General features: G+C 41.0%; 1 protein-coding gene across 1 annotated transcript; it reads right to left on the bottom strand.

Moving 5' to 3' along the window:
* Window positions 1-1,490: 1,490 nt before the first annotated feature.
* On the bottom strand, window positions 1,491-24,176 carry LOC134287376 (ras-interacting protein RIP3-like; the record flags this gene model as incomplete). Its single annotated transcript, XM_062849125.1, is given in 2 exon segments — window positions 1,491-1,973; window positions 23,604-24,176. A coding segment is annotated over 1 exon segment (322 nt), but the record flags the coding sequence as incomplete, so codon positions are not given.
* Between the last annotated feature and the right edge of the window lie 740 nt (window positions 24,177-24,916).

A 24,916-nucleotide genomic window follows, 5' to 3' on the forward strand; every position in this document is an offset into this window, starting at 1 on the left:
TGCACGCTATGTCCAAAGGGAAGTATTATGAAAATCGAATTTACCTCAAATGTTATTCCATAGGATCGTAGGTTAGGACCTCTAGTTTCAGAATCTGTGCGGTTTAAAATATTTCATCTTGGGTTTTTCGATTTTTTTAATTTTTTTCCTTTTTTCCCATACAAATGGCGAAAAAAAGTTATTTTAAGGTTAATTTAATCCCATATAAAAATGTATGGGAAAAAAACCCAACATGGATTATTTTAAATCGCACATATTCTGAATCTAGAGGTTCAAAAATACTGTTCTAGCGAATAAACATTGAGGTACAATCACTTTTCATAATACTTCCCCCTTTGGACATAGCGTGGCACTGACGTAGTGTACGGTTTGGGTCAAAAATGACCCTAATGCCAAGGGCGGGTTAAGGGTTAGTGTGCAATTCAGTATGGTGCATTTGACGAAAAACAAAAAAAAGCTGTTTTCTCGTCCAAATTTTGTTTTGAGTTTGAAAAACGATCAGCGTGTTTTTATAGGCCTATGAAATTGTCTGATCGGTTTTGTGTTACACTTCAACCTCGTTTTACGTCCATCGTTGACTGAACGAGAAGAATTGATTGATTTATCTTTATTTGAGAGACTTTCAGCCCTTGCCTGGTTCGTCTCTACATATGAACGAGAAGAAATCCTACCTACAAGATAACGAGGAAACGTTGCATTTTTATATTCTTATGCAATTCCACCAATTGTGTTTCAAAAAATATAAAAATTGTAAGTTTGCTCATTGTTTTGGTGTCATAATTTATTTTTGCTCAACTAACAGTAGATATAGAAATGGACGAGGTGTGTTTTGAGTTGAATATGAACGAGAACGAGAAAATTGCATTTTTCATTTTTGGATATGCAGCAATTAATTTGTTGTGTAAGACATGGGATTTTTGATAAAATGTTACGTATAAAACTAGTGTTGGCTTCAACACTGATTAGAATTATCTTTAGAAAACGTAAATTTGGCAGAATAAAAAACTTTTGTTTGTGTTAAACATGATAAATTCTATTTGTTTTAAAATTACATTACAATGGGACATTGCATACTTTTAGGAGTTTATCCATGTATAAGTATTTCTATACGAATTAACAAAACTCATATAAAGTATGAAAAAAATATTGTAGAGCAGATTATTAGGAGAAAAATAGCAATGATTTTCATTTCTAGTGGAAACAATTTCAAATAAACATGATTTCAATGAAAATACAGAGATTCATACTTCTAGTTCTAGAGGTGGATCAAGTCTCTCATTCACTTATTTGATTTATAGTATGATTATGACTATGTCACTATCAAAGTTTCCTCATTTTACGTTTACGACATTCCAAGGCGACAACAAAGATATCTTGGAATTTGGCAAAATTAAACATCTGCTTTCCAAATGTTCCAGAAGTAAGGACCAATTGGTTTTGACTTTCAGTGTAATTTTCAAAATCAAACAAGAGAATAATAAATCACTTACATGTAGTGTACTGCACGCTGGGTTGTTGCTGGGACGGTGGCAGTGGTCCCTGTTGGGACACCTGCGATTGCTGCTGACTTTGCTGGGTCACAGTTTGCTGTTGTTGAACTTGCTGCTGCTGCTGTTGCGTCTGAGATTGACTCAGATTGGCCACCAAATCGGCGGGCGCGGTTGTTTTAATCACATTTGGCGATATCTGATACTGTATCGTCGGCCCGGGATTATGCGGCTGGCTGGTCGTTATCAACCGCTGGTGTGGGGCAGTCCCACCCGTTCGAGGGGGCTGCCCGAACTGAATTTCTTCTGTTCTGCCACGCTTCATTGTGGCTACTGCATTCTGGATTGATAGTATAATAAACTCACTTCACGCACTAAATACACTCGATTTCCGTTCTCAATAATTCAGTAAGCAGATTTGTCTTCTTTTAAGTTCAAAGCACTGACTCGCTTTGGCTTTTCACCGATTGATATAAGTTCCGATAGCTGTGGATTGAGAAAAGATACAGGAAAACCGATATTAGAAGAAAAGTTCTTTGTTCTACATTTTTCAGATAAGGAGGTTGTAAAGAAGGGGAAGTAGCTGAAAGTGCAATTGTTTGTGTGCGTGCCCCTAGATAGTGTGTTGCTGGCTGGTGGAGAAAACATCTGTTTAATGGCATCGATCGATAAACGCTTTTGAGAGGTGAGCATGCGCGCTTTCGTGGCAATTTGTGTGCCTACAGTATAGGCTGGAACGCATTCGATGTGAGGTGTCTTCCACTTTTTCCGGCACCTCGATAAGCCTGCAGTAGGGGGTTCGCCTACTTATTTGAACTTGGTTTGCCATGAAAAAAAAAAATGCTCCACCACTCACTACGATGCGGCCGTGCAGCAGGGAAATGAAACGCCTACTGCTGCAGTGCACACTCCGCAGGGAGAAGAGCAAAAGACGAGTGCTGAGTAAAATTTCACTTCCAAACCGGGAGCAAAAATGCTTTACCGGACTCTTAAATGCCTTTTGAAAATCTTGACATCGCGCGCCTTCCACGACAACCAACGGCGCGTCGTTGTCCTACAATAACAAAAACAAGCACACATCTTCGTTCATAACGTACCACAGAAGAGCTCTGCGTTCATACCTATACGTTTGGAGTGGAACGGGCGAAGGAGCAGAGAACTCCTCATACACGATGCACCGCACAATCTGGCGATGGCAAAACCAGCTCTGCTCACACAAGTGTTATTTATTGAACCGGTATTTTCACTCGTATTCTTCTTCTGTCCGGTTTATGTTTATTATTTTACCTGCAGTATTAAAAATAAAATTGCACAATTTCATTATCTCTGCGGAGTTCGTCATTCTCTTTGCATGCACTAAGGCCAAGGTGGTAACTTTCTCCGACGAAACTATTTTTTTTATGTTAACCAGCTATTGTAGAGAAAATTCTCAAATTTTGATTGACCTTCCACCAACTTTCATCCTGTGATGCAGACCTCTACGGTCCGAATCTAGTTGACTACGAAAAATATTTCGAGACGCACAAAAAGAACTGTCTAAGTAACCTTCCTCCCACCAACGAGACACACGCACATCAGCAAGCGAAACGTGTATTGCGGCTTCCGTGCCAATATTGGATGGATTGCGTCCCTTTTACAATCATAGCCACCCTGTGCGTACTCTCTCCCCACCCATCCATATGGTAGATACCCCTTCACTTCGCGTTTTTGCATGTCCCCACTTACCACCGTTCGTTTCCCAAAAGAAAAAAAAAACGGAACAAGGCTGCTAAAATCATTGTGTGCGTGTATGCCACCAACAGCAGCAACAAACAACACCACTCTTCAATATGTGCAAGCATCAGGCGCGAGCAACAGACGCGAAAAACCTCCAAAAAATGCCAAAATATTCTTCGACTCGTTCGCAACCAGCCAGCCAGCGCTTGGCCACTTCGTAGAGTGCTGGCGATGATGGGGAGGTGCGCACAATGGGAAAATTTATCCAATCGATGGAAAAGTGTGTAGGTATTTAAAAAAATGTTATTCATCAAATATAGTTTAGATTTTCAGAAATGGTAAACAATTGTAGTACACGCTAACGCCGCTCAGCACTAAAGTGCATAATTTCCAGACTACACCAATAATGTGTAACCCTTGCACATTTACAAAATCAGCTCCAGTGTCCGCAAAATCGTTAAATTCGCAAAAATTTTTGTTCAGCAATCTAGCTAGGATTACTAGTGACCTTGGAAAACAAAAAAAAAAAAAATCAACATTTCACATCTAGACGAGTGTAAGAGCTGTTTTTTGAGAATGTGTAACTGTCACACATTTTTGTGTGGTCTGGAAATTATGCACTTATGAGTAGGTCTTACACATTTTAGTGCTGAGCAGTTTTAGCGTGTACAGTATGCTATTACGATCTAGAATAAGACCGGCTTGTTGGTCTAGTGCCCACCGCTGTTTCATATGAAGATCGTGGGTTCAATCCTTGACCCGTCCCTTTCCTTCTACTATGTATCTTCCTATGCACTTTCTCTATATACTCTCCTCTCTATATAAACAACTCGTGTGTATTCATATGTTCATAGCTATCGCTAGAACTAGAAACGGTTGAAAAACCGTTTCCCTTGCTTCCAACTTTCACAGCACAGTATCAATCTATCAGATAACGCCTTTCAAGTTATGCAATCAAGCGAACTGTGCCGCTTTAGCTTCATAGCAATAATAGCCCCTTACGTCTGGCATCCACGCACCAATGTGTGAACCCTCTGTCAACCATATCCCACCAACACTCCGACATCCGCATGAGTTTGTGCAGAAGCAGAGGTATATTCGGTCTGATATGGGTACAAACGATTGCAATCATCACATTTTTCCCATTCCCCACATCAGGGATGAGAAATGTACTGGAAAAAACGGTTACCGTCTGTACATTTGACATTTTTCCACACGAACATCACAAGACCAGCCAAACTCAAACTGTTCGAAAAATAAATGTCATAACATTTTTTTTCCTGCAGCCTTCTTCCTCGAAACGGTATTCATTATGCAACTCAAATGGGTTGCATTATGAAAAAAATCATTGCATAAAATGTTGTATGGAACTCGTTGCAAAACTCGATTTTTTCAGCACTCTTCGTATTTATCCAACTCGGCAAGCCTCGTTGGATGAATGTACGACTCGTGCTGAAAAAATCAACTTTTTGCAACTCGTTACATAAATAACTATTAATGTATTTTCACAATAATACGTTAACAATCATTACAATTTTAGTTATTGTAAACAAAATTTATAACTGATTAATACCACCATTCATCCATCAACCCATGATCGAATATTCAACACGGAAGTACTGAACACCCCTATACTGCGAAAATAAGATAAGTGTAGATTAGTGTGTAGACTGCGTCGAACGCTAACGTGGAAAAACGAACAATAAAACCATTCTTTGTTATCTTCTCGTGGAAACCGGTCGTATATTCTTTCTTCGGAACGAGTCATTGAGAAACGTCTCGATTATTCGAAAATTGTAAGTAACGAGCTTACAATTTTATCAGAAGTGGGATAAATCCGCAACCGCGAGTGATTACGTTAAAATGTCGGACGAAGAGGAATTCCATGGCTTTGAGGAGGACGAATTGGCCCGGCGAAATCGGAATCGCCACCAGTTCAGCGATTGTTCGGGCGGTCAAGCCAACCCACGTGGTGAGCAGGAGTTGATTGGACTGATGAGACGATTGCTGCAGCTCCGAAACGATGCGGAATTTCCAAACAACCAGGAGGATCGACGTGAAAGACATTTACATCCGGATGAAGTCAGCAAGCTGATTCCAACGTTTTCCAGTGGAAGAGATGTCAGAACATGGTGTGCCAACGTTAATCACTTCAAGTCTCTTTATCGTTGGACGGACCAGACAACGCTGCTGTATGCTTCCTGTCGTCTGGAAGGAGCAGCCAGGGAGTGGTACCGCAGTGCGCAAACCGGAATCGCGAATTGGGCCCAATTTCAGCAGAAAATTCAAGTTGTCTTCCCAGACAATGAGAATGAAGCGGAGGTGCATCTGGCGCTAGCGAATCTCGTGAAGTCAAAGGATGAAAGCTACGAACATTTTGTGTTTCGAGTGGAAGCAATGGCGGCACGCGTACAAATGAGCGAGATAGCTAGAGTGACCTACATCGTTCGAGGTCTGTCCTTGGATACAATTTACGATCAAATCTGTGCTAACCGATACAACAACAGCCTCGAACTGCTCAACCACATTCGTCTGTGTGAGGCCAACAACAACATGAAACGTAAACGTCAAGCGACCATGGTTGTCAACAGATCAGCACAGCGGGCTCCGGAAGTGATCCAGGTAAACGGGGGAGAAACACAGCAGAAGAGAAAATGTTTCAACTGCAACAGGATCGGGCATTTGTCGGTTGATTGCCCCCAACCGCAGCGAGTCGTACGCTGCTCTAAATGCCAGCGTGCTGGACATGAAGAAGGACAGTGCAATCAGCCGGTGAATCAAGCACGGAATCCTCGGACCCAGCAAGATCAACGTCAAATGCAGCGGCAGCGGGAAGTACATCTGACGGAGGCTTTGAACGAGGAACCATCGGCGGCGTTTGATATCGATGATGACGGTAGGTTCCAGGCTAGCGTAGCGAATCAGATTGAAATGGACTTGTTGCTTGATACTGGTAGCGAGGTAAGTCTCCTGAAAAGGCAATACGTTCCTTCTGGATCGGTTCTAAATCCCGTGAGCAGCGATAGCTCAATGATAGTAGGGTTAAATAATGTGCCAGTATTGACAGATGGTGTATTATCAACTACAATTACTTGTAAATCGAAACGCTATGAGGTGGATTTCTTGGTAGTTTCAGATGGTACGATGAAAATCAATGGATTGGTGGGTCGAAAATTTTTGAAAGCTAACAAAGTTGACAAAATTATTGTTCATCCTAGAGACGTAGATGCAATCCCTAATAACTTTGATCGTCAGCTGATGTCGCAAGTTTATGGAAATGTCGGTAGTGATTGTGATCTTGTTTCGTACAATATGACTGAGCTTTGTCTTGATATTGGTGATGATGTATCCACTCTGTCTTTGACGAAGATGATAACCGAAGTTTTTCGAGCGGAGTATGTTGTAAGACCCCGTCCTGTTGTTCCCATGATGAAACATTCGTTTGGTGTTAAGTTGAAAGAGGATAAAGTTTATCATGCCTCGCCGCAACGGTTGTCTGTTTTCGAACGGAGGGAATTAGATAAGATGATTAGTGAGCTTCTGGATTCTGGAGTAATCAGGGAAAGCAGTTCTCCTTATTCGAGTAAAGTGGTTTTGACTAAGAAGAAGAATGGATCTTATCGATTATGTGTAAATTTCCGTGCTTTGAACAAGTTAGTTGAACGCGATCATTATCCAATTCCTGTAATCGAGGACCAAATTTCGAAACTGCAAAATAAGCGATATTTTACATCTCTCGATTTGAAGAATGGGTTTCACCATGTGGAAATTGACGAATCATCTCGCAAATATTTCTCGTTTGTCGTTGAAAGCGGGCAGTACGAATATACGCGGATGCCTTTTGGATATTGCAACGCCCCGGAGATATTTGTAAGATATATCAACAAAATGCTATCTGAACTGATCAAGTCGGGTACAGTTATCGTGTTCTATGACGACATACTTCTTGCAACAGAAACCATAGAGGAACATGTCGACGTTCTCAAAACGCTATTGAGGATTTTGTCCGATAATCATGTTCAACTGAACTTGTCCAAATGCCATTTCATGAAAACTCGGATTGAATATCTAGGGTACGACGTTGCACACAACAGCATTCAACCTTCGGACAGACATGTTGACGCGATCAGGGAATTTCCGCTACCCGATTCTGTTCGAGCCGTACAACGTTTCATAGGTCTGGTTAGTTACTTCAGGAAGTTTATTCCGAACTTTAGCAAAATTGCAAGTCCATTGTACGACCTACTGAAAAAAGATGAACCTTTCGTTTTCGGTCCAAGTCAAAAACAATCTTTTGACACGCTTTGTCAGATTCTTGCATCAAAACCTGTTCTTGCGATTTACTCGCCTGATGCGGAAACTCAACTACACACTGATGCGTCATCGAATGGATTTGGTGGAATTCTTATGCAAAGAACTGAGGGGGATAAATACTTCCATCCAGTGATGTACTTTAGCAAGAGGGCATCCGTGGCGGAAAATAAGCTTCATTCTTTTGAATTGGAAACCTTGGCTATTGTGTACAGTCTGAAACGTTTCAGGAATTACTTGGTCGGCCTTCACTTCAAAATTGTTACCGATTGCAGTGCTTTGCAGCAAACGCTCAATAAGAAAGATTTGAATCCTAAGATTTCAAGATGGGCCTTGTTTATTGAGCAGTTTGATTACGAGATCGTCCACCGTGTAGGAGACAAAATGCAGCACGTTGACGCGTTATCTCGTGCCCATGTTTATGCATTGGAAGGTAGTCAAAGTGGATTTGGTGTTGAGGAAAGCGCTATGTATGTGAACCAGTTGAAAGATGAGGGCATTCAAAAGGTTAAGCGAGCATTTGAAGAGGGGAAAAATGATGGCTTCACAATTGTCGACCAGATTGTTTACAAGGTTAAGGGAAAGAAAAATCTACTATTTGTTCCGCAAGTTATGGAAGCTTCTGTGATGTACAAATATCATAACGAGTTGGGACATTTCGGGGTGGATAAGGTGGCTGATATGATAATGCGCAACTTCTATATTCCGAATTTGACAGAAAAATTGAAAAAGCATATTAGTGAGTGCATTACATGTATTAGTTACAATCCCAAGCAGCGAAAAACTGATGGTTTTTTGCATATATACGAAAAACCAGATAAACCTTTTCAAACCATTCACATCGACCACCTTGGTCCACTTGAGAAAACGAAGGGCAAGAATTTACATATATTGGCTGTTTGTGATAGTTGTACAAAGTTTTTGAAGCTTTACGCGGTGAAATCAACCAACACTAAGGAGGTGATGAAATGTCTCAAATCATATTTCATTTCGTACTCGGTTCCGAGGGTTGTAGTTTCCGATCGAGGGTCCGCATTTACTTCAAAGGAATTCGAATCGTTTGCAAGGGATCATGGATTTTATCACGTTCAGGTAGCAACAGCTTGCCCAAAGGCCAATGGGCAAATTGAACGTTATAACCGAACGCTGATACCTCTCTTGGCAAAGCTTCAAGACGGAAACAAAGTACAATGGGATAATATTTTGTACAAAGCGGAACATCTACTAAATAACACTCTCAATCGTTCGATAGGTGACATTCCATCTCGAGTTTTGTTCGGTGTAACTCAAAAGTTGTGTATCGATAAAGATTTACTGGAGTTTGTCGAGGACTTGAACACATCTGAAGAGCGAAATTTAACCGAGATCAGGTGCAGGGCTTCAGGAAATGTGCAGCGTCAACAAAAGTATAATAAGCGATATTATGATAGTAAAGTCACGGCTAATTCAGTCTTCAGAGTTGGTGATTTGGTTTTGATTCGGAGTGTACCAACTGTCGGGGAGAACCAAAAGTTAAAACCGAAATACAAAGGTCCTTACGTTATCAAAAAAGTACTAGATCACAACCGCTACGTCATATCCGATATTGATAAATATCAGGTGTCAAGTCGTCCATTTACAGGCATATTCGATCCATCCAATATGAAATTGTACCAGAAATCCAACTCAACTGCTGCGTCAGCTGAATAATTAACGAAAGTCAATAACTGGATATTTCTGAATTTCAGGCAGAAAATTAGCAGATACAATGTGATTCGACTAGAAGAGAAATAGTTACCCTTCCAATATCCTTTCCTATTGTTATTCATTGTAAAACTAACCTCGATTCACCGCGAGTATACGGCTCCAGAACCCAACTAACACTTTGCTAAAATGTTCTATTGAGGCCAATAGAGATATCAGGATGGCCGAACTGTAAACAAAATTTATAACTGATTAATACCACCATTCATCCATCAACCCATGATCGAATATTCAACACGGAAGTACTGAACACCCCTATACTGCGAAAATAAGATAAGTGTAGATTAGTGTGTAGACTGCGTCGAACGCTAACGTGGAAAAACGAACAATAAAACCATTCTTTGTTATCTTCTCGTGGAAACCGGTCGTATATTCTTTCTTCGGAACGAGTCATTGAGAAACGTCTCGATTATTCGAAAATTGTAAGTAACGAGCTTACATTATAGTCTAACGTGTACATAATTATTGAAAATTTCAAAAACAATTTGCAAAAGATTTGCGACAATTTCGGCTAATACTCGTCGTTTTGATTCAAGTGAACGGAATTAGGAGCTGATTGGAATTAGGCGCGGTCACGGTACAACCTGACGTGGCAGGCGCCATTGTCGCCCAAAGGAATAGAAGATCACCAACGCTCACACACTGAAGATGCCTGCTAGGTTCGGGCAGATAATCTCATTGGTTCCTTGAGTGAGTGTAGCTGCCCTGGCGATACTGAAGTAGCATCTACGGGCGGTCAATCAAGCTCAGGCTCAAGTATGCTTTTGGGATCTAGAAAAGTACACGTAATTTTATCTCGAAAACAATCCACATCCCAGCAATTATTTTGGATATTTTTTTTTTCAAAGTAATTTCGTGTAATGGAATATGCATAGGGTTCTTGACCCCCTTCTCAGCACTACAGGTAAACAATATTGTGCGTTACCTAAATTCACAACGAAACGACCGGGATGACTACGTTTATCCCACAGACAAATAGACGTCTCACTCTAACGGACTCTTCAAATATTCTGTAGTTCGCAAATCTGTCGCTCATGGCACTCGCATCGTTTTTGCTTTCGTTTGACGTTTGCTCACTACTGCCATCTACTCAGTGGATTTGCGTAACACAGCATAATTAGCATTGGGCGATCATACATTTGTGAAGATGATTTTAATCGCATTTTGTTCCATTTTGTATCCTATTCTGTTCAAGTTGGAAGAAACCTGAGTCGTATTTGAAGGATTGTCGCAACAAACTCAGGTGATGACATTGTCATTATTGTTGAAATTTGATTCAGTGCGCAAATTAGATAATGAACTAGAGGGATGTTGTATGCCGGATATGTATACTGGCTGTTCGGGTCCATATGAAGTTAACCTTCACATACCCGACCCCCGACAACTCATTTGGAAAATGCTGGCATTTCGTCAATTTTCATCCGATTTTTTTGAAGTCGCCCCTAATCGATCATAAATTGGTGCAAGTTTATTACACTCAAGTGGTCATTTAATATCCGGAACCATTCTGGAGCTATTCTGGATTGTACTGGGGTCAGGGGGTGGGGGAGTTGTATGTTTTGTCAAATGACCAAAAATGATTGTTTCGTGTGTTATTGTGTTTAAGAGGCCCTCGCGGAACCTGTTTCAGGTGTTCCGGAGCGGCCATACCAGTTTGCTTCATACTTCAGTCAATTTGTTCAGCCCCATTCTCTTGAAATAATGAAGTTTGATAAGTCGCACGGCATGTTTTAGTTGCAAACCAGAAATGTCCCCGATGTCACTCCCGTGGAACCTATGCTAGATGTTCCAGGGTGGCCATATTAGTTGATACAGACTTCAGGGTATCATTTCTGACTCAGTCATTCGAAATCATGAAGTTTGATATGTCGCACGACATGTTTTGGATGAAAACCAGAAGTGACCCCAATAAGGCCCCCGCGGAACCTGTCACGGTGATCCGGATGGGTAAAGTTATTCAAATCTGCTTATCGCAGTTGTGTTTTATTGTTCGCAATGAAAATTCCGCTGAAAATCGATGGTTCAAACACAATAACACACGAAATAATCATTTTTGACCATTTCGGCACGCTCCCTGACCCCAGTACAATCCGGAATATCTCCGGAATGGTTCCGGGCATTGCATGGCCACTTGGGTGTAATAAACTTGCACCAATTTATGATCGATTGAGGGCGACTTAAAAAAAGTTGGATGAAAATTGACGAAATGCCAGCATTTTGAAAATGAGATGTTGGGGGTCGGTTACGTGAAGGTTAACCATCAATGTTAACTTCTTTTCCCGCTCAGCCTAGATAACTGTGTAGTGTCGGTAGCGGTTGTCGTAATTGGCTAAGAATAACACTACAGACTACCTGTTCCGGGGGTAAAAGTCCACTAAACAGGGAACCCCAATCCAAGGTGTCAGGCGACCCTTTCTGATGGATGAATGGTTGATGGGGTTTAAAATATGCTCGATCTTTAACGAAGCCCGTAAACATAGGTAGATCACCTTTTTGTGTTGCGTTACGGTTAAATATCTAACAAACCGAACCCTACTGACATCCGGTTTGTCAAGTTGGGGTAATGTGCTGATAGTAAAAAAATCGGACTTTGCCCACCCGAGACTACACTTGGTGTTAGGAAAAACAAACATGCTTTACGTATCTACTTGCGTACTAATCAAGGACTATTAAGTTCTGGTAATTCAAGGGCTCACGTGCATTCTTATTGCAGAACACATTCTCCAATTTGACAGAGTTTTGCAACTAGCCTAAAGTCCCGGGTTTTTCTGTGTTGTCCTGGGACTAAGCTAGAAATAAGACATAGATGAGCCAGAGTTCCGATGCATGGATAAATATCAGTACCACCGTTTTGTTTTTTTTTTCAGAATTCAAATTGATTGGGTTTAGTTTGATTAGGGGCGCTCTTTCACTGGGATTTAAATCTCTATGATAACGAGACCCTTTCATCGCAATCGAGTTCTTGCACCTCTGAGAAAACAAAACAGCAGCTGTACAGAAATCGATGCTTCATTGCCTCTCAATGACAATAGAGTGTAGTACATGTAGTACATACGACTTGCACTAAATACTAAGGATACGGGTAATGCCACAAAAGATCTCGCAGTGGTTCAACCGAACAGGAAAAAAATGTATAGAGGGAGGATGTCGCTGCCGCAACGTCATTTGCTGGTGGAGATAGGCAGCAATATAAGTGTCAAAGCGAAAACAGTATGCATTTTGACCGATAGATAACCGGCATGTTCGCAAGATGCAAAATCATAAGGCAATCCATGGCGACTTTTCGCGATGGGGGTGACAGCCAAAAGTGTAAACACAGTGTGAGTACAACTTAACAAATTTTCGTCAAGTGTCGTTGGTGCTTAACAAATTCCTTTGTGTTCAACTGTCACCCCGATACATGGTAAACAAAGAAAATCAGCTGATCGCATCTGTCTCATGGATTGCCTTATAGTGAAAACCAGTAGTACTCGTGCTCACTGTAGTATCTTAACTTCATTGTTTGCGCACACTACCATCACCTAATTCATGGTTGGCCTAATTCATTCTAATTTAGCATTGGGCGAATTTGTTGCCGTGACTACGTTTCGCACGTCACACTCTGCTCGCTCTCCATCTATCAAATTTTTAACGATTGATTCAAATATGTGGTAGTTGGTCGATTGGCCATTCGCGGCGCTAACATCGTTTTTACTCTTGTTTGACGTTTGCTCCCTACCGCCATCTAGTGGCTGTTCGGTCAAACACAGCATGATTAACATTGGGCGATTACGTTTCCGTGACGATATTTTCTACTGTAATTTGTTTTAAGTGTGACGTCTGTTTCTTTGTGTTTTAAGTTTAACAGCAAATCAAATAAAAACAAACGCATTTTACATATCCGACAACGTATTTTTTAACATGTATTATTGACAAATCAGATCAGCATTTTCCCACTGTCCACAGCCAAGTTGTGGTGACTGTTTGTAGAAACTTGTACCATCTTCGCGCGTCCAGACACGCAGAATGATGCGTACGTGCCTGCCACCGACGACCGGCCGCTTCTCATTCCCTTTCGGTTGTTTGAGCGTTCGTAGTCCGATTAACACGCATGAGCCCTCTTGCTCTGGATCAGAACATGTTTTTAGTGGCGATCACTATTAAGCTTGTGATAATATTTTGGGTAGAGGGACTCATTCTGGGCATTTTTCGCTATAACTTGATAACGTCATAACAATTGACTTATTTTTTCGTATAGGTACCGTGTGATATGTACAATTGTACAGTACTAGTAGGGTACAAAAATTGATGACAATTGGTATGAAAACTCAGACTCCCTGTCTAAGCAGTCCTACAACCTACTAGTGACGGCATAGATCATCGCCACATACTAGGACCTGTGAATGCTCCTGATATGGATGGGACCGAAACAACATCAACAGTCCTCCAATAGCAGCGAAGTGAACGCGCGCGGTGTGATGACTTCGAGTCATCGAAACCTCGCGGGGACGACGATGACGACGACCGAACGGTGAAGTGAGGGAAAAAATGAAAGAAAACAAGTTCAGTCGCGAAGTGAAACTAGCTTGGTGTTGAGGGGGCCCCCTTTTATGTAAGTTATTATAAAATATATACACACAGCAGAGAGCAGAAGAAAACTGTACTTGTGTATTAATAACCGTACCAACAACGGAGCGTAGTTGTCGTAGCGATCCTTGCACGAAACCATAGCCACGAGAAATAGCACTATTTTTGCGGCTCTTCTCGTAACACAAAACATAACATTGGCCTCAGACCATGAGGAGGGGGAAGGCGGCAGACGAGAAGAAACGATCAGAGGTGGTCGTTGTGATAGTTGCTTGAGGTGAAAATGTGCGATATGCACAGAATAATGTGTTTCGATATGCGTCTTCTCCATCATCAACGCTGTAGAGATGAAGCTTCGCAGATAATAATGCCATATTATGGCACAGGTCCCATCAGCGGTAGTCTCGCGCGCGCTCCTCCAGTCCAATGCCAACACAACATACACACATTTCGAGAATCTGTTTTGCTTCAGTGTAGTTGTTCCATCAGAGCGTGTGTCTTGGTCACCAAAGTGTTGGTGCACGGTCGATTGGTTACCTACGCTTCTGAATCAACACGAGTATGAGTCTGAGACAATTTAATATTATTTTTTTTCTTATTGGGTTTTGGAAATTTGAGGTTAATTCGTCAGAGCAGTGGCTGCTTTGAAAGTAGCATTACATTACGTATGAATCGTCATCGTCATACGCTGTCGAAATCGAAGAACACGCCGAAAGAAGATGCAAAATACGCGCGTGAATCGTCTTTGCAGAAGCATTAGCAGTGGTCGATTTATGGCTAGATCAAATCATATGGAGTTGTAGCTAGGGACCTGTCCATAAACTACGTAGACTCGGAGGGGGGACGGGGGGTTCTGGCCAAAGTCTACGGTCCACACAAATTTCGAAAATTTTGTAAGGAGGGGGGAGGGGAGCATCTGAGATTGACAAAATTGAGTCTACGTAGTTTATGGACAGTGCCTAGTGAAGCTCCTACTAATCATTAGTAATGTCATGCTGAAAGGGATTTAAAGTTTCAGTCGCTAGATGGTGAACAAGGAAATCTATAATGCTCAAGCTGCTCAAGTGCCGTGATTTCAGGTAAAATTGATGCTTTCCAAACTTTTGGTGTTCAGTTTTTGAAAAGTTTCCGATTTTATCAAGTACGACGATGGAGTTCATCAGTCAACGAGGTTTAATCTCTTACTGAAAATAATTTAGTGTAATAAATATTACTGGCAAAAAAAACAATTCTGCATTCGGGGTAAAATTGATCAGTCAGTGAAATGGCTTGGTATTACCTACGCTAACTTTTTTCAATGAAATTTGAGATCCTAGAATGTGAAAATTATCACGAAACTCTTACAAGTTTCATTATTTAAGTTTAAAGTTTTGATTAACGAATGAAAGTATGCAATGTTATTGAAAAATGTACAGTAAAATCTGTTTTTACGCGATTTTTGGTTCCGTGTAAAACAAAATCGAGTAAAAAAAGTTTTCGAAACTTCAAATTTTGACAGCGTATCAAGGATGCTAAATAAGAGAGATCTCTGGTAAACATTTGAGCCCTGTCGGAAAGAAATTGCGACCGGGAGAGAAGAATCTTTCCAAAAGTACATCGCGTAATTTCGAGAAAAACGTGTAAAATAAAATCGCATAAAAAAGATCGTGTAAAAACAGAATTCAGTGTATGATTATTACAGAAAAAAATCACTTTTCTGCATAATTGTTAAAGGTCATTCAGTTTTTGATTACTAAACCGGATTTAGACATTTAGAGCTAGAAACATTGAATCGAATACCCATTACATGTGCGATACTACTATGGCAATGAAAATTTGAAGGTGTCTTTCACAATCGCTAAACACATTGTTTGGGAAAATGTTTCACAGGGGACCTTTGGAAAATTTATTTATCTATCTATCTATCTATATATATGAAAATGAGTTTGATGTACCTTTGAGGCAACAAAACTCACGAACGAGTGAACCGATCAGCATGACTCTTGCACGGTTCGATTCGTATTCATGGTGGCTATGTATAAAAAGTTATGAAAATAAACTAGAAAAGTAAGAAAATTGCTAAAATACTGATTATTGTGAGCTGGGAAGGAAATCAACACAATCGAAATAAAACCAATCTAGAGTGCGGTGCTTTTTTGAGCTCAATAGTTGTCAAACCACCCCAAGACGGCAAGACCAAGTTTGCCGGGACAGCTAGTTATCAATAAAAGAACTCATATTTTCTAAAAAATCGATATTTTACAAAAATGTCCCAAAAAAAAATAAGTAAACATTTTTAAAGATTTCTTAGAGTTGTTCCTGGGATTTCTATCAGAGTTTCCTCCTGGATTTCTGCTGAGGTTTTCAGCGGCTGTTCATTAGACCGGCCCACAGTTGTATGAAGCGAAAAAAAAGTTTTCAAAGTTCACGGGGCATCCTCTAGAAACGTACCTTTGGATGAGAAGAACAATCTGTGAAAGATTCAGCTAAATCGGTTGAAAACTGAGCTGGCGCAAATGAGTTGAAGGTTTGTATGGGGTGTTCAGTCCAATTATATGGGAAATTGGATGACCTCCAGTCTCTCATACAGCACGCCGGTTTGGCGAGTTCGATTTGACTCAGAATTGAAAGAATAACAGTTGATACCCTAATGAACAACTTTGTAGAAGACCATATCATGATAAAACTTAATTTAGTTGCGGTTTTAGCCAACGAGCCCAGGATTAGGACATCTTCCCCCGTTTACTCTCGGTTGTTACATGCAGCACGTGTTTGTCGTTTGAAACTTGCTCACTGCATCATAGGCGGCTATGTTGTCCTTCATTTCCATTGCTCACGCATGTGGGTGAGTATCGAGACAATGTAGAATTACATAGCTGCCTATGATGTAGCGCGCAAGCTACGGCCGATCAACACGTGCTGCATATAACAACCGAGAGTAAACGGGGGAAGATGTCCTCATCCTGGTTTCTTTGGCTAAAACCGCAACTAAATTAAGTTTTATCATGATATGGTCTTCTACAAAGTTGTTCATTAGGGTATCAACTATTATTCTTTCAATTCTGAGCCAAATCGAACTCGCCAAACCGGCGTGCTGTATGAGAGACTGGAGGTCATCCAATTTCCCATATATTTGGACTGAACACCCCATACAAACCTTCAACTCATTTGCGCCAGCTCAGTTTTCAACCGATTGAACTGAATCTTTCACAGATTGTTCTTCTTATCCAAAGGTACGATTCTAGAGGGTGTCCCGTGGAATTTTTCGACATTTTTGTTTTTGGGCCGGTCTACTGTTCATAAACCACGTAGACCAAAATTTGGCCATCTCAGACCCCTTATCCCGCTCGTAGACTTTTGTCCATACAAAAATTTGAAAATTTGTATGGAGCGTAGACTTTAGCTAGAAGCAACCCCCCTCCCCGCAAAAAATCTACGTAATTTATGAACGGCTCTTCACGAGAGAGGTTCCTCCTGAAGATCCACCCAAAATTATTCAAAATTCCTTCATGAATGCCATCACCAACAGTTTATCTCACGATTTTTACCGACAGTTTTCCGATATTTCTCTTGAACTTACTCACGGAATTTCGCCCCCAGGAATCCACAACTTTTCGAAGTTCGTCCTAGGATGTCCTTAATATTTCCTCTCGGGGTTACTCTTAGAGCTTTTTCACGAGATGTCTCATTTTTCTTAGGTTTATTTTTCTGAAGTTCCTGTCGATATTTTTTCAATAAAATTTTGCGGAGTTTCTCGCGTGGATTCCTACGAATATTTCTCCGGGAATTTCTTATAAGGAATTTTGAAAGTTATCCCAGGAGACATTCTGAGGAAAACCCGTGCAAAAATCCCTGCAAGAACTCTGGGAGTACCTATTAAAGAAATCCCTAAAGGAGTATACGGAATCTCGGGACAATTTCCGTTAAACATTCCGGGAAGAGTTCTGGGAAAAATTCAGAGAAAATCTGTAAGAAAAATAATCGCCGGTAAATAAAAAAAACTTTGTGAGACATCCCAAGACCAACACCGGGAGGATTCTTCTTGGAGTGAGATAAGTTCCAGGAGAAACTCCGAGAGGAATCTCAGGAAAAACTTCAAAATAAAACCCGTGAGAATCTTTAAGAAATATCCCAGCTGGAACTTCTGTAGAAAACCAGGAAGGAACACTAGAATCTAGAAGTAAGCTAACAGAAATTTCTTTAAGATATTACAGGAATAACTTTGGAGGAAATCTCGGGAGGAACTCCTGCAGAAAATTCGTAAAAAAAATTCCTTGGGACTCCTTGGAGGAACTCTAGTAGAAATGCCAGGAATGACTCCTGTAGCTTGACTTCCTTGGGCATAGAGTATCTTCGTGCCTGCCACACGATATACACATGCAAAATGGTCATTGGCAGAGGAAGCTCTCAGTTAAAAACTGTGGAAATGCTCATTGAACACTAAGCTGAGAAGCAGGCTTTGTCCCAGTGAGGACGTTACGCCAAGAAGAGGAAGAGGAGGACTCCTGTAGCAACTTGGAGCGAAGTTCTTGGGAAGTCCCATGAGAAACTCCAAAAGAAATCGCATACAGTCATTGCACAATTATGGATCACTCTGTCACAATTATTAGTCAGTCAGTTCACTATGCAATTCAAATGGAATTGATCCATAATTGTGGGTGACCCATGATTGTGCTATGACTGTATAATCTATAAGAGAATCTTGAAAGAAATTCTAGAATAAATTTTGTGACAACTTCTACGAAATAGAAATTCTTATAGAGAATTCTTATATGAATTGGGGGTAGACAACTGATTCAAAGCAGTCTAACAATGATGTGTCTGAACGTTGACCAAACGTATCCTTTGGAGTTTACCCTTCCACTAACAACACCCAAATTCCCATGACATCTAGGCCTGATAGATCGTAGAGCACAAAATCCGGTCAATTTGTGTGCTTTGCGGACGACATGGACATTATCGCAGAACATTTGGAACGGTGGCAGAACTGTACACCCGCCTGAAACGCGAAGCAGCAAAGGTCGGACTAGTGGTGAATACCTCAAAAACAAAGTACATGCTGGTAGGCGGAACCGAAAACGACCGGATCCGTCTGGGTAGTAATGTTACGATAGACGGGGATACTTTCGAGGTGGTGGAGGAATTTGTCTACCTCGGATCCTTACTGACGGCTGACAACAACGTGAGCCGTGAAATTCGGAGGCGCATCATCAGCGGAAGTCGGGCCTACTACGGGCTCCAGAAGAAACTGCGGTCGAAAAAGATTCACCCACGCACCAAATGCACCATGTACAAAACGCTAATAAGACCGGTGATCCTCTACGGGCACGAGACATGGACCATGCTCGAGGAGGACCTACAAGCACTCGGAGTTTTCGAGCGACGCGTGCTAAGAACGATCTTCGGCGGTGTGCAGGAGAACGGTGTGTGGCGGAGAAGGATGAACCACGAGCTCGCTGCACTTTACGGCGAACCCAGCATCCAGAAGGTGGCCAAAGCCGGAAGGATACGGTGGGCAGGGCATGTTGCAAGAATGCCGGACAACAACCCTGCAAAGCTGGTGTTTGCAACGGATCCGGTTGGCACAAGAAGGCGTGGAGCGCAGAGAGCACGATGGGCGGACCAGGTGGAGCGTGACTTGGCGAGCATTGGGCGCGACCGAGGATGGAGAGCGGCAGCCACAAACCGAGTATTGTGGCGTACTTTTGTTGATTATGTCTTGTCTTAAGGACAGACTTATTAGAATCCCAAAATGGCCGCCACAATGGCCGACTTTGGCACCTACTCACGATTTTGAGGGCACAAATCTCTCCGTAAACAAAACCAACGCACCTGAGCTTCTTATTTTAAGCTTATTACAAGTGAGCAAGAACAGAATAATTGAATGCATTGGTGTTTGAAGCTTGCTTCTTGAGATTTGTGCGTTCAAAGTTCTGATGTACTGTTGAAGCGGGATCTCAAGACGTTTGTCCTTAATGATGTTGAACAAATAAATGTATGTATGTATGTAAGAAACAAAACAAACAGCGCCTCAATTCGTCGTTTTGAGTAGGATAAATTAGAGAGTACCTTGCTGAATTGTCTCCCGATCCTCAGAATTCACCTCTACAATTCCTGCCGGGATTCGAAAAAAGTGAAACAACAAATTGTGCTTGGTTTTCTTTATAATTTTGCCAGACATTTTTCTGTTGTTTTAGTAGATAGGGTCTTGTACCATTTGGACAGGTGTACCTATTTTGGGCACTTGCCTCTATAACTAAGTCAATTTCCAACCGATTGATTTGAAATTTTGTTCAGAGTTAGATACTATGCGTAACTCTATAAAAAAATTCAAATCAATCGGTTTGAAATTGACTTAGTTATAGCGGCAAATGCCCAAAATAGGTACACCTGCCCAAATGGTACAAGACCCTAACTAAAAAGATTCTTTGAAAATTTATTTATTTGAGATAATCTTGCAAGGATTAATGTATTTTCCAGTTTATTTTGTTGGAAATGTTTTATGATTTGCAGGAAAGAAACAATAATTGCAGAAATTCCCGATATTTCTTTATAAATAAAAAAAAAAACTTCAATAATTTTAACAGACTAATTTCAGGTGTATTTGCTAGTGGAATTTTCAACGGATAACTTATGAACACCTTGAATAACTCTTGAAGATTAGCGAGATGTTTCAAACATTTGTGTATACAATGCATTTGTGTATTGGACAATTTTTGACATTCAATTCTAGGCAACTTCCCTTAGGGTAACATTGGTTGGAACTGTTAAAATAATACCAATAGACGTTATACAAAATCTCTGCAGAATAGAGAAATTTGTGATAAGTTCCGCACTAAATTATCCCCGAAAATTCTCGTGCAGTTTGCGTAGAAGTTGTGCAAGAGTTTTACAATATTATTCATTATAGAATGTTGCAAGAAAGTATTCGAGAAACCCCACAGGAAGTCATTCCGGATATTTAAATAGGAATTTAACTAAAACTCATCCATGACTTCTACTAAGATGTCTTCCAGAAATTGCAAAAAAAAATCCAGGAAATTCTCTGAAAAATACTTCAGCAATTCCACTTTAAGGTTGAAGGACTCGTCTTTGACATAATCGTCATCATTGAAAATTCGAAAGCAGTTTTCACGTTCAAAACTAAAATTTCTGCAGTGAAAATGTATTCACTGAATTGCGGGTGGAGAATGGAGTACAATGAATACATTTTCAATTTAAACATTTAAGACTCGAGCGAGAAAACTGCTTTCGTATTTTCAGCGATGACGATTATGTCAATCACGAATCCTTCAACCTTAATTGGCAATAGAAAATTCCTTATAGAACCGTCCAGGAAAATACGATTAAAATCATAGTGTCAGAAATGGATACACTTCTCCTACATTAGCTTAACAAACTGATTTTCCTAAACTAGAATTTTTCACTGACAGTTCTCTGTGCCAATTAAGCTAAGTTTTTTCCACTTCTCCACTAAGTTTCAATGATGCTCCATATAACAAGCCATTTGCGATTAACTCATCCACATGAGAAAAATTCTTCCACACACAAAATGCCACATTATCACATACACGCAATTCCGCCATCTATCGCGGTTTTACGTTTTCTGCGGCTTTCTTCAGCACTATATCATTATAATTGATACCAAAGAATGAACGTATCGATATAATGATTCGACAGTGGAGTTTTGTAAGCCTCCGATCAGACACGCAATACTTTCGACTTTAGCTTAATGCATTGATCATTTACCGCAGAAAACCAGCCAACCAACGCCAACATTCGAATGGAGCTCGATACCTGGCTGAAGTGGGTAATGCGAAGCAGACACACAAAATCTAAAGAACCGGAAGTGCATTCCACTTTTCTTCGCTCTGAATTCAATACCCGAAACGACTTCACCAACAATTTGAACCACATAAAAAAAAACTCCAAAAATAAACATGCAAAATTATTATTGAAATGATGACGCCCCACCCAATCAAAGCATAACTGAAAGGTTTTTTCCCCGATTTTTTTTTCTTGTTCACTCAGTGCTCTTCTTCCACCTTCCCGTCACTCGGCCAGACACGGCTTTTACCTCAAATTAAGGCTTGGAAAGAGGGGACTGGCTTCTCTGGATATGAACCATGTATGAACCTGTACTCACATGACACACCACCATTCGCGAATTGTGCAGAATGTCGCGATTTTCTGCAGTCACACTCGAAAAAGCAGCGTCGATAAAAAGTTTTCGTGAAAAAATCGATGCTACCTTCAAATTTGCAGTTCGACACAACGCACAAAATTCGACGGAATTCACAAGCCACATTCACTTGCTCAAATGCTTCGGCGGTGAACGGGACTGAACTGTATTCACTTGAATCATAATGCACAAGATAAGTGGATATTGCTTAGCAGAATGTTCTTTGGGACACTTTCCGTGATGAATTTCGACGAAATGGTCGCGAATTTCCCACTTTTCCTATCGGCTTTGTTGCGTATCTCTCTGCTTTGAGGAAAAAGTGAAGATTTTTTCTTGACCTCACACCTTCAGAAACCACGGACGGAAAACGTACACATCGCACTCGGTCTACGGCTATCTCAAAACTACACCATGAATGGGATGGAGTCACGAGAGTATCCGTATACGGCGTATTGACGTAGTAACCATTCGATTAAAGTGTACCTATCACTAACCAATACTCACAAGTGCTTTGAGTGTATTGGTGTGATCTCGTGTAAAATATACGAACACTCTTGCATTTAGGCTGTCACCGTTGCAACGGTATTGGTGTTATCTTAAAAATAGCTCAAACAGGCTTGAAATTTACATGTTCTTTCTATCCTTACAAACCAAACGTTTTCTCTGAATCGCAATTCCCCCTCCCTCGGATGAATCCCTCCCACTTCAGATCTACACCCGCCCACACGCTTCCCTGTGTCCTTTACAAAACACCACCCAGCGAGATGAGCTAGAACTTGATTAGCGTTTTTTCTTCACGTTAAAGGTGAGCCCGTTCTTTCCTATTTTTTTGTTCCAATAAAACGCACAGTGGCCACGATGAAGGCAATGATTAAGTTCAAGGTGAAAATCGGATAATTACGATCCATGTGGAGCTCGGTCTGTGTCACCCTACACCCATGATATTCTAACCTTTTCGTAATTGCAAACCGAAGCCACGTCCCCACGAGACCCAATTTTCATCATTTCCACTATACAAAGTTATGAGACAGGTCCTATTTTGCTATACTTTTTATTTACGTTTACATTTTTCAATACTCTCCTCTCGCGCGTACATTTTCTCTCAGACAACGGGGCATAATCTGGGAGATATCGCGCAATCCCACCGACACGCACACACCCAAACCTTCGAATAAATTCGACCGCGGCCAGCTGTACTCCGGCGTATGAGTAAGATCTCATCCAAAACGAACGCAATACTTGTTCCCATTTATTTATAAATAATACCATCACTCACAGGCGCACACCATCCATACCAGCGGCTACCAACTTACTTACTAGAATTTAACACTGTATTTGTGTCATGTACCGAAGATTTGGAGGTGAAGAAAAATAAGTTAACAAATCAAATTGCATCAATTTCTAAAAAAGGCTTCAAAATCTTATCAAAATCAGCTGCACCACACTTTTTTCACAATCTCATGCACAGAAATCTAGCCCAAATGGCACCTAACCCTCACAATTAGCACCAGGCACACCTTTAGGCCATTTGCCCTAAACAGATCAATGCGTCTTTTCACACACGGGGTGCCAGACCATAGTCGTCATCAAATTTATCAGCTCTTTTTCTCAAGACTCACCTGAATACTTCCACCGGAAAATACCGAAATAACCTGCCTCACGGTACGGGTAACAACCCTCACTAAGTTTAAGTCACTTCATGCACGAGTGGCTAAGCCTAATTTGCCTTCGAACACTGGAATGCCCAGATTGGAAAAGTTTATTCAGAAGGACAGCCTAATGGGAGACGCACTACGGCACACTATGCAACTCACTTTACGCACTACCGGATGGAGACTGACCGAATCAGCCGAACGTTCGACGATACCCCTGTGCGAGTCGACAATCAGTGCGAACTCTGCATAGAGAGGTGGATTGAAAACTGCCTGTTGGGTTGTTTGCGTTGCGATGACGCCGCAATATGTAAAATGACGTCAGAGGTGGAGTATAGAATGTTTGCAGGTTGAATTTATCGGAAACTTCTGGTGAAACTCCAGTAGGTATGGAAACTAAGATTAGCTCGGTATTCCCCATCTTTTTACTGAGTTCTCAACAGCAGATTTAACTCGGTACACTCAATTATCTCTTTTGCTGATAGGATTTCTTGAAAGAATCCCTAGGAAAATTCCTAGTGAAATTCCTGGATAAATCCACTTAGTAATACTAGTAAGAATTATTGGAGTAATCCTTAAAGAAACCCCTGGATACATCATTGTAGGAGTTATGTCGATTTTTGGAAAAAAAAGTCCGGCAGAAATACCAGCAAGAATTTCTGGAGGAATCCCACCAAGTGTTCCTGAAAGAATCCCAAGAAAACTTCAGGAGGAATCACAGGACGAATGCCTGGAAAAAAAATCTTATTGGGAAACATCTGAAGATCGTTATAACAATTCTGAACATAAACGAGTGGTCCTTCAGAAAGGCCTCTAAGTGGTTTACCGGGACAGCTTTCTAACAGTTCCTCTCAGGATTTTTACGAGATTCTTGCAGAAGTTCGTTCAGTGATTTTTTCCAGAGTTTTTCGATATTTCTCTTGAATATCTTCGCGGGATTTCACCGGTAGTTCCGCCCGCGAGATATCGCGGATACGTTTTCCGAGCTTGTCGTTGCATTAAATTTCCTCAATACTGCCTTCCGAGATTACTCACAGAACCGTTCTGCGGGATGTCCCAGGATTTCTTCCAAAGATCCGCTCGAGGTTATTGCCTTCAGTTTCGGAGGATTCAGCTGGATTCTTTTCGATATTTTCCCGGAAATTGTGTACCTATAAAGAACTTCGTAAGCTATCTCAGGAAAGACATTCCGAGAAAAACTGTTGGAGAATTCCTGTTACACCTCTGCAGAAACTATCAAAGAAATCCCAAAAGAATCTATACTTAAGTACTTGAAGCAT

The sequence above is a fragment of the Aedes albopictus genome, chromosome 2, assembly GCF_035046485.1.
Source record: "Aedes albopictus strain Foshan chromosome 2, AalbF5, whole genome shotgun sequence".
Taxonomy (NCBI): domain Eukaryota; kingdom Metazoa; phylum Arthropoda; class Insecta; order Diptera; family Culicidae; genus Aedes; species Aedes albopictus.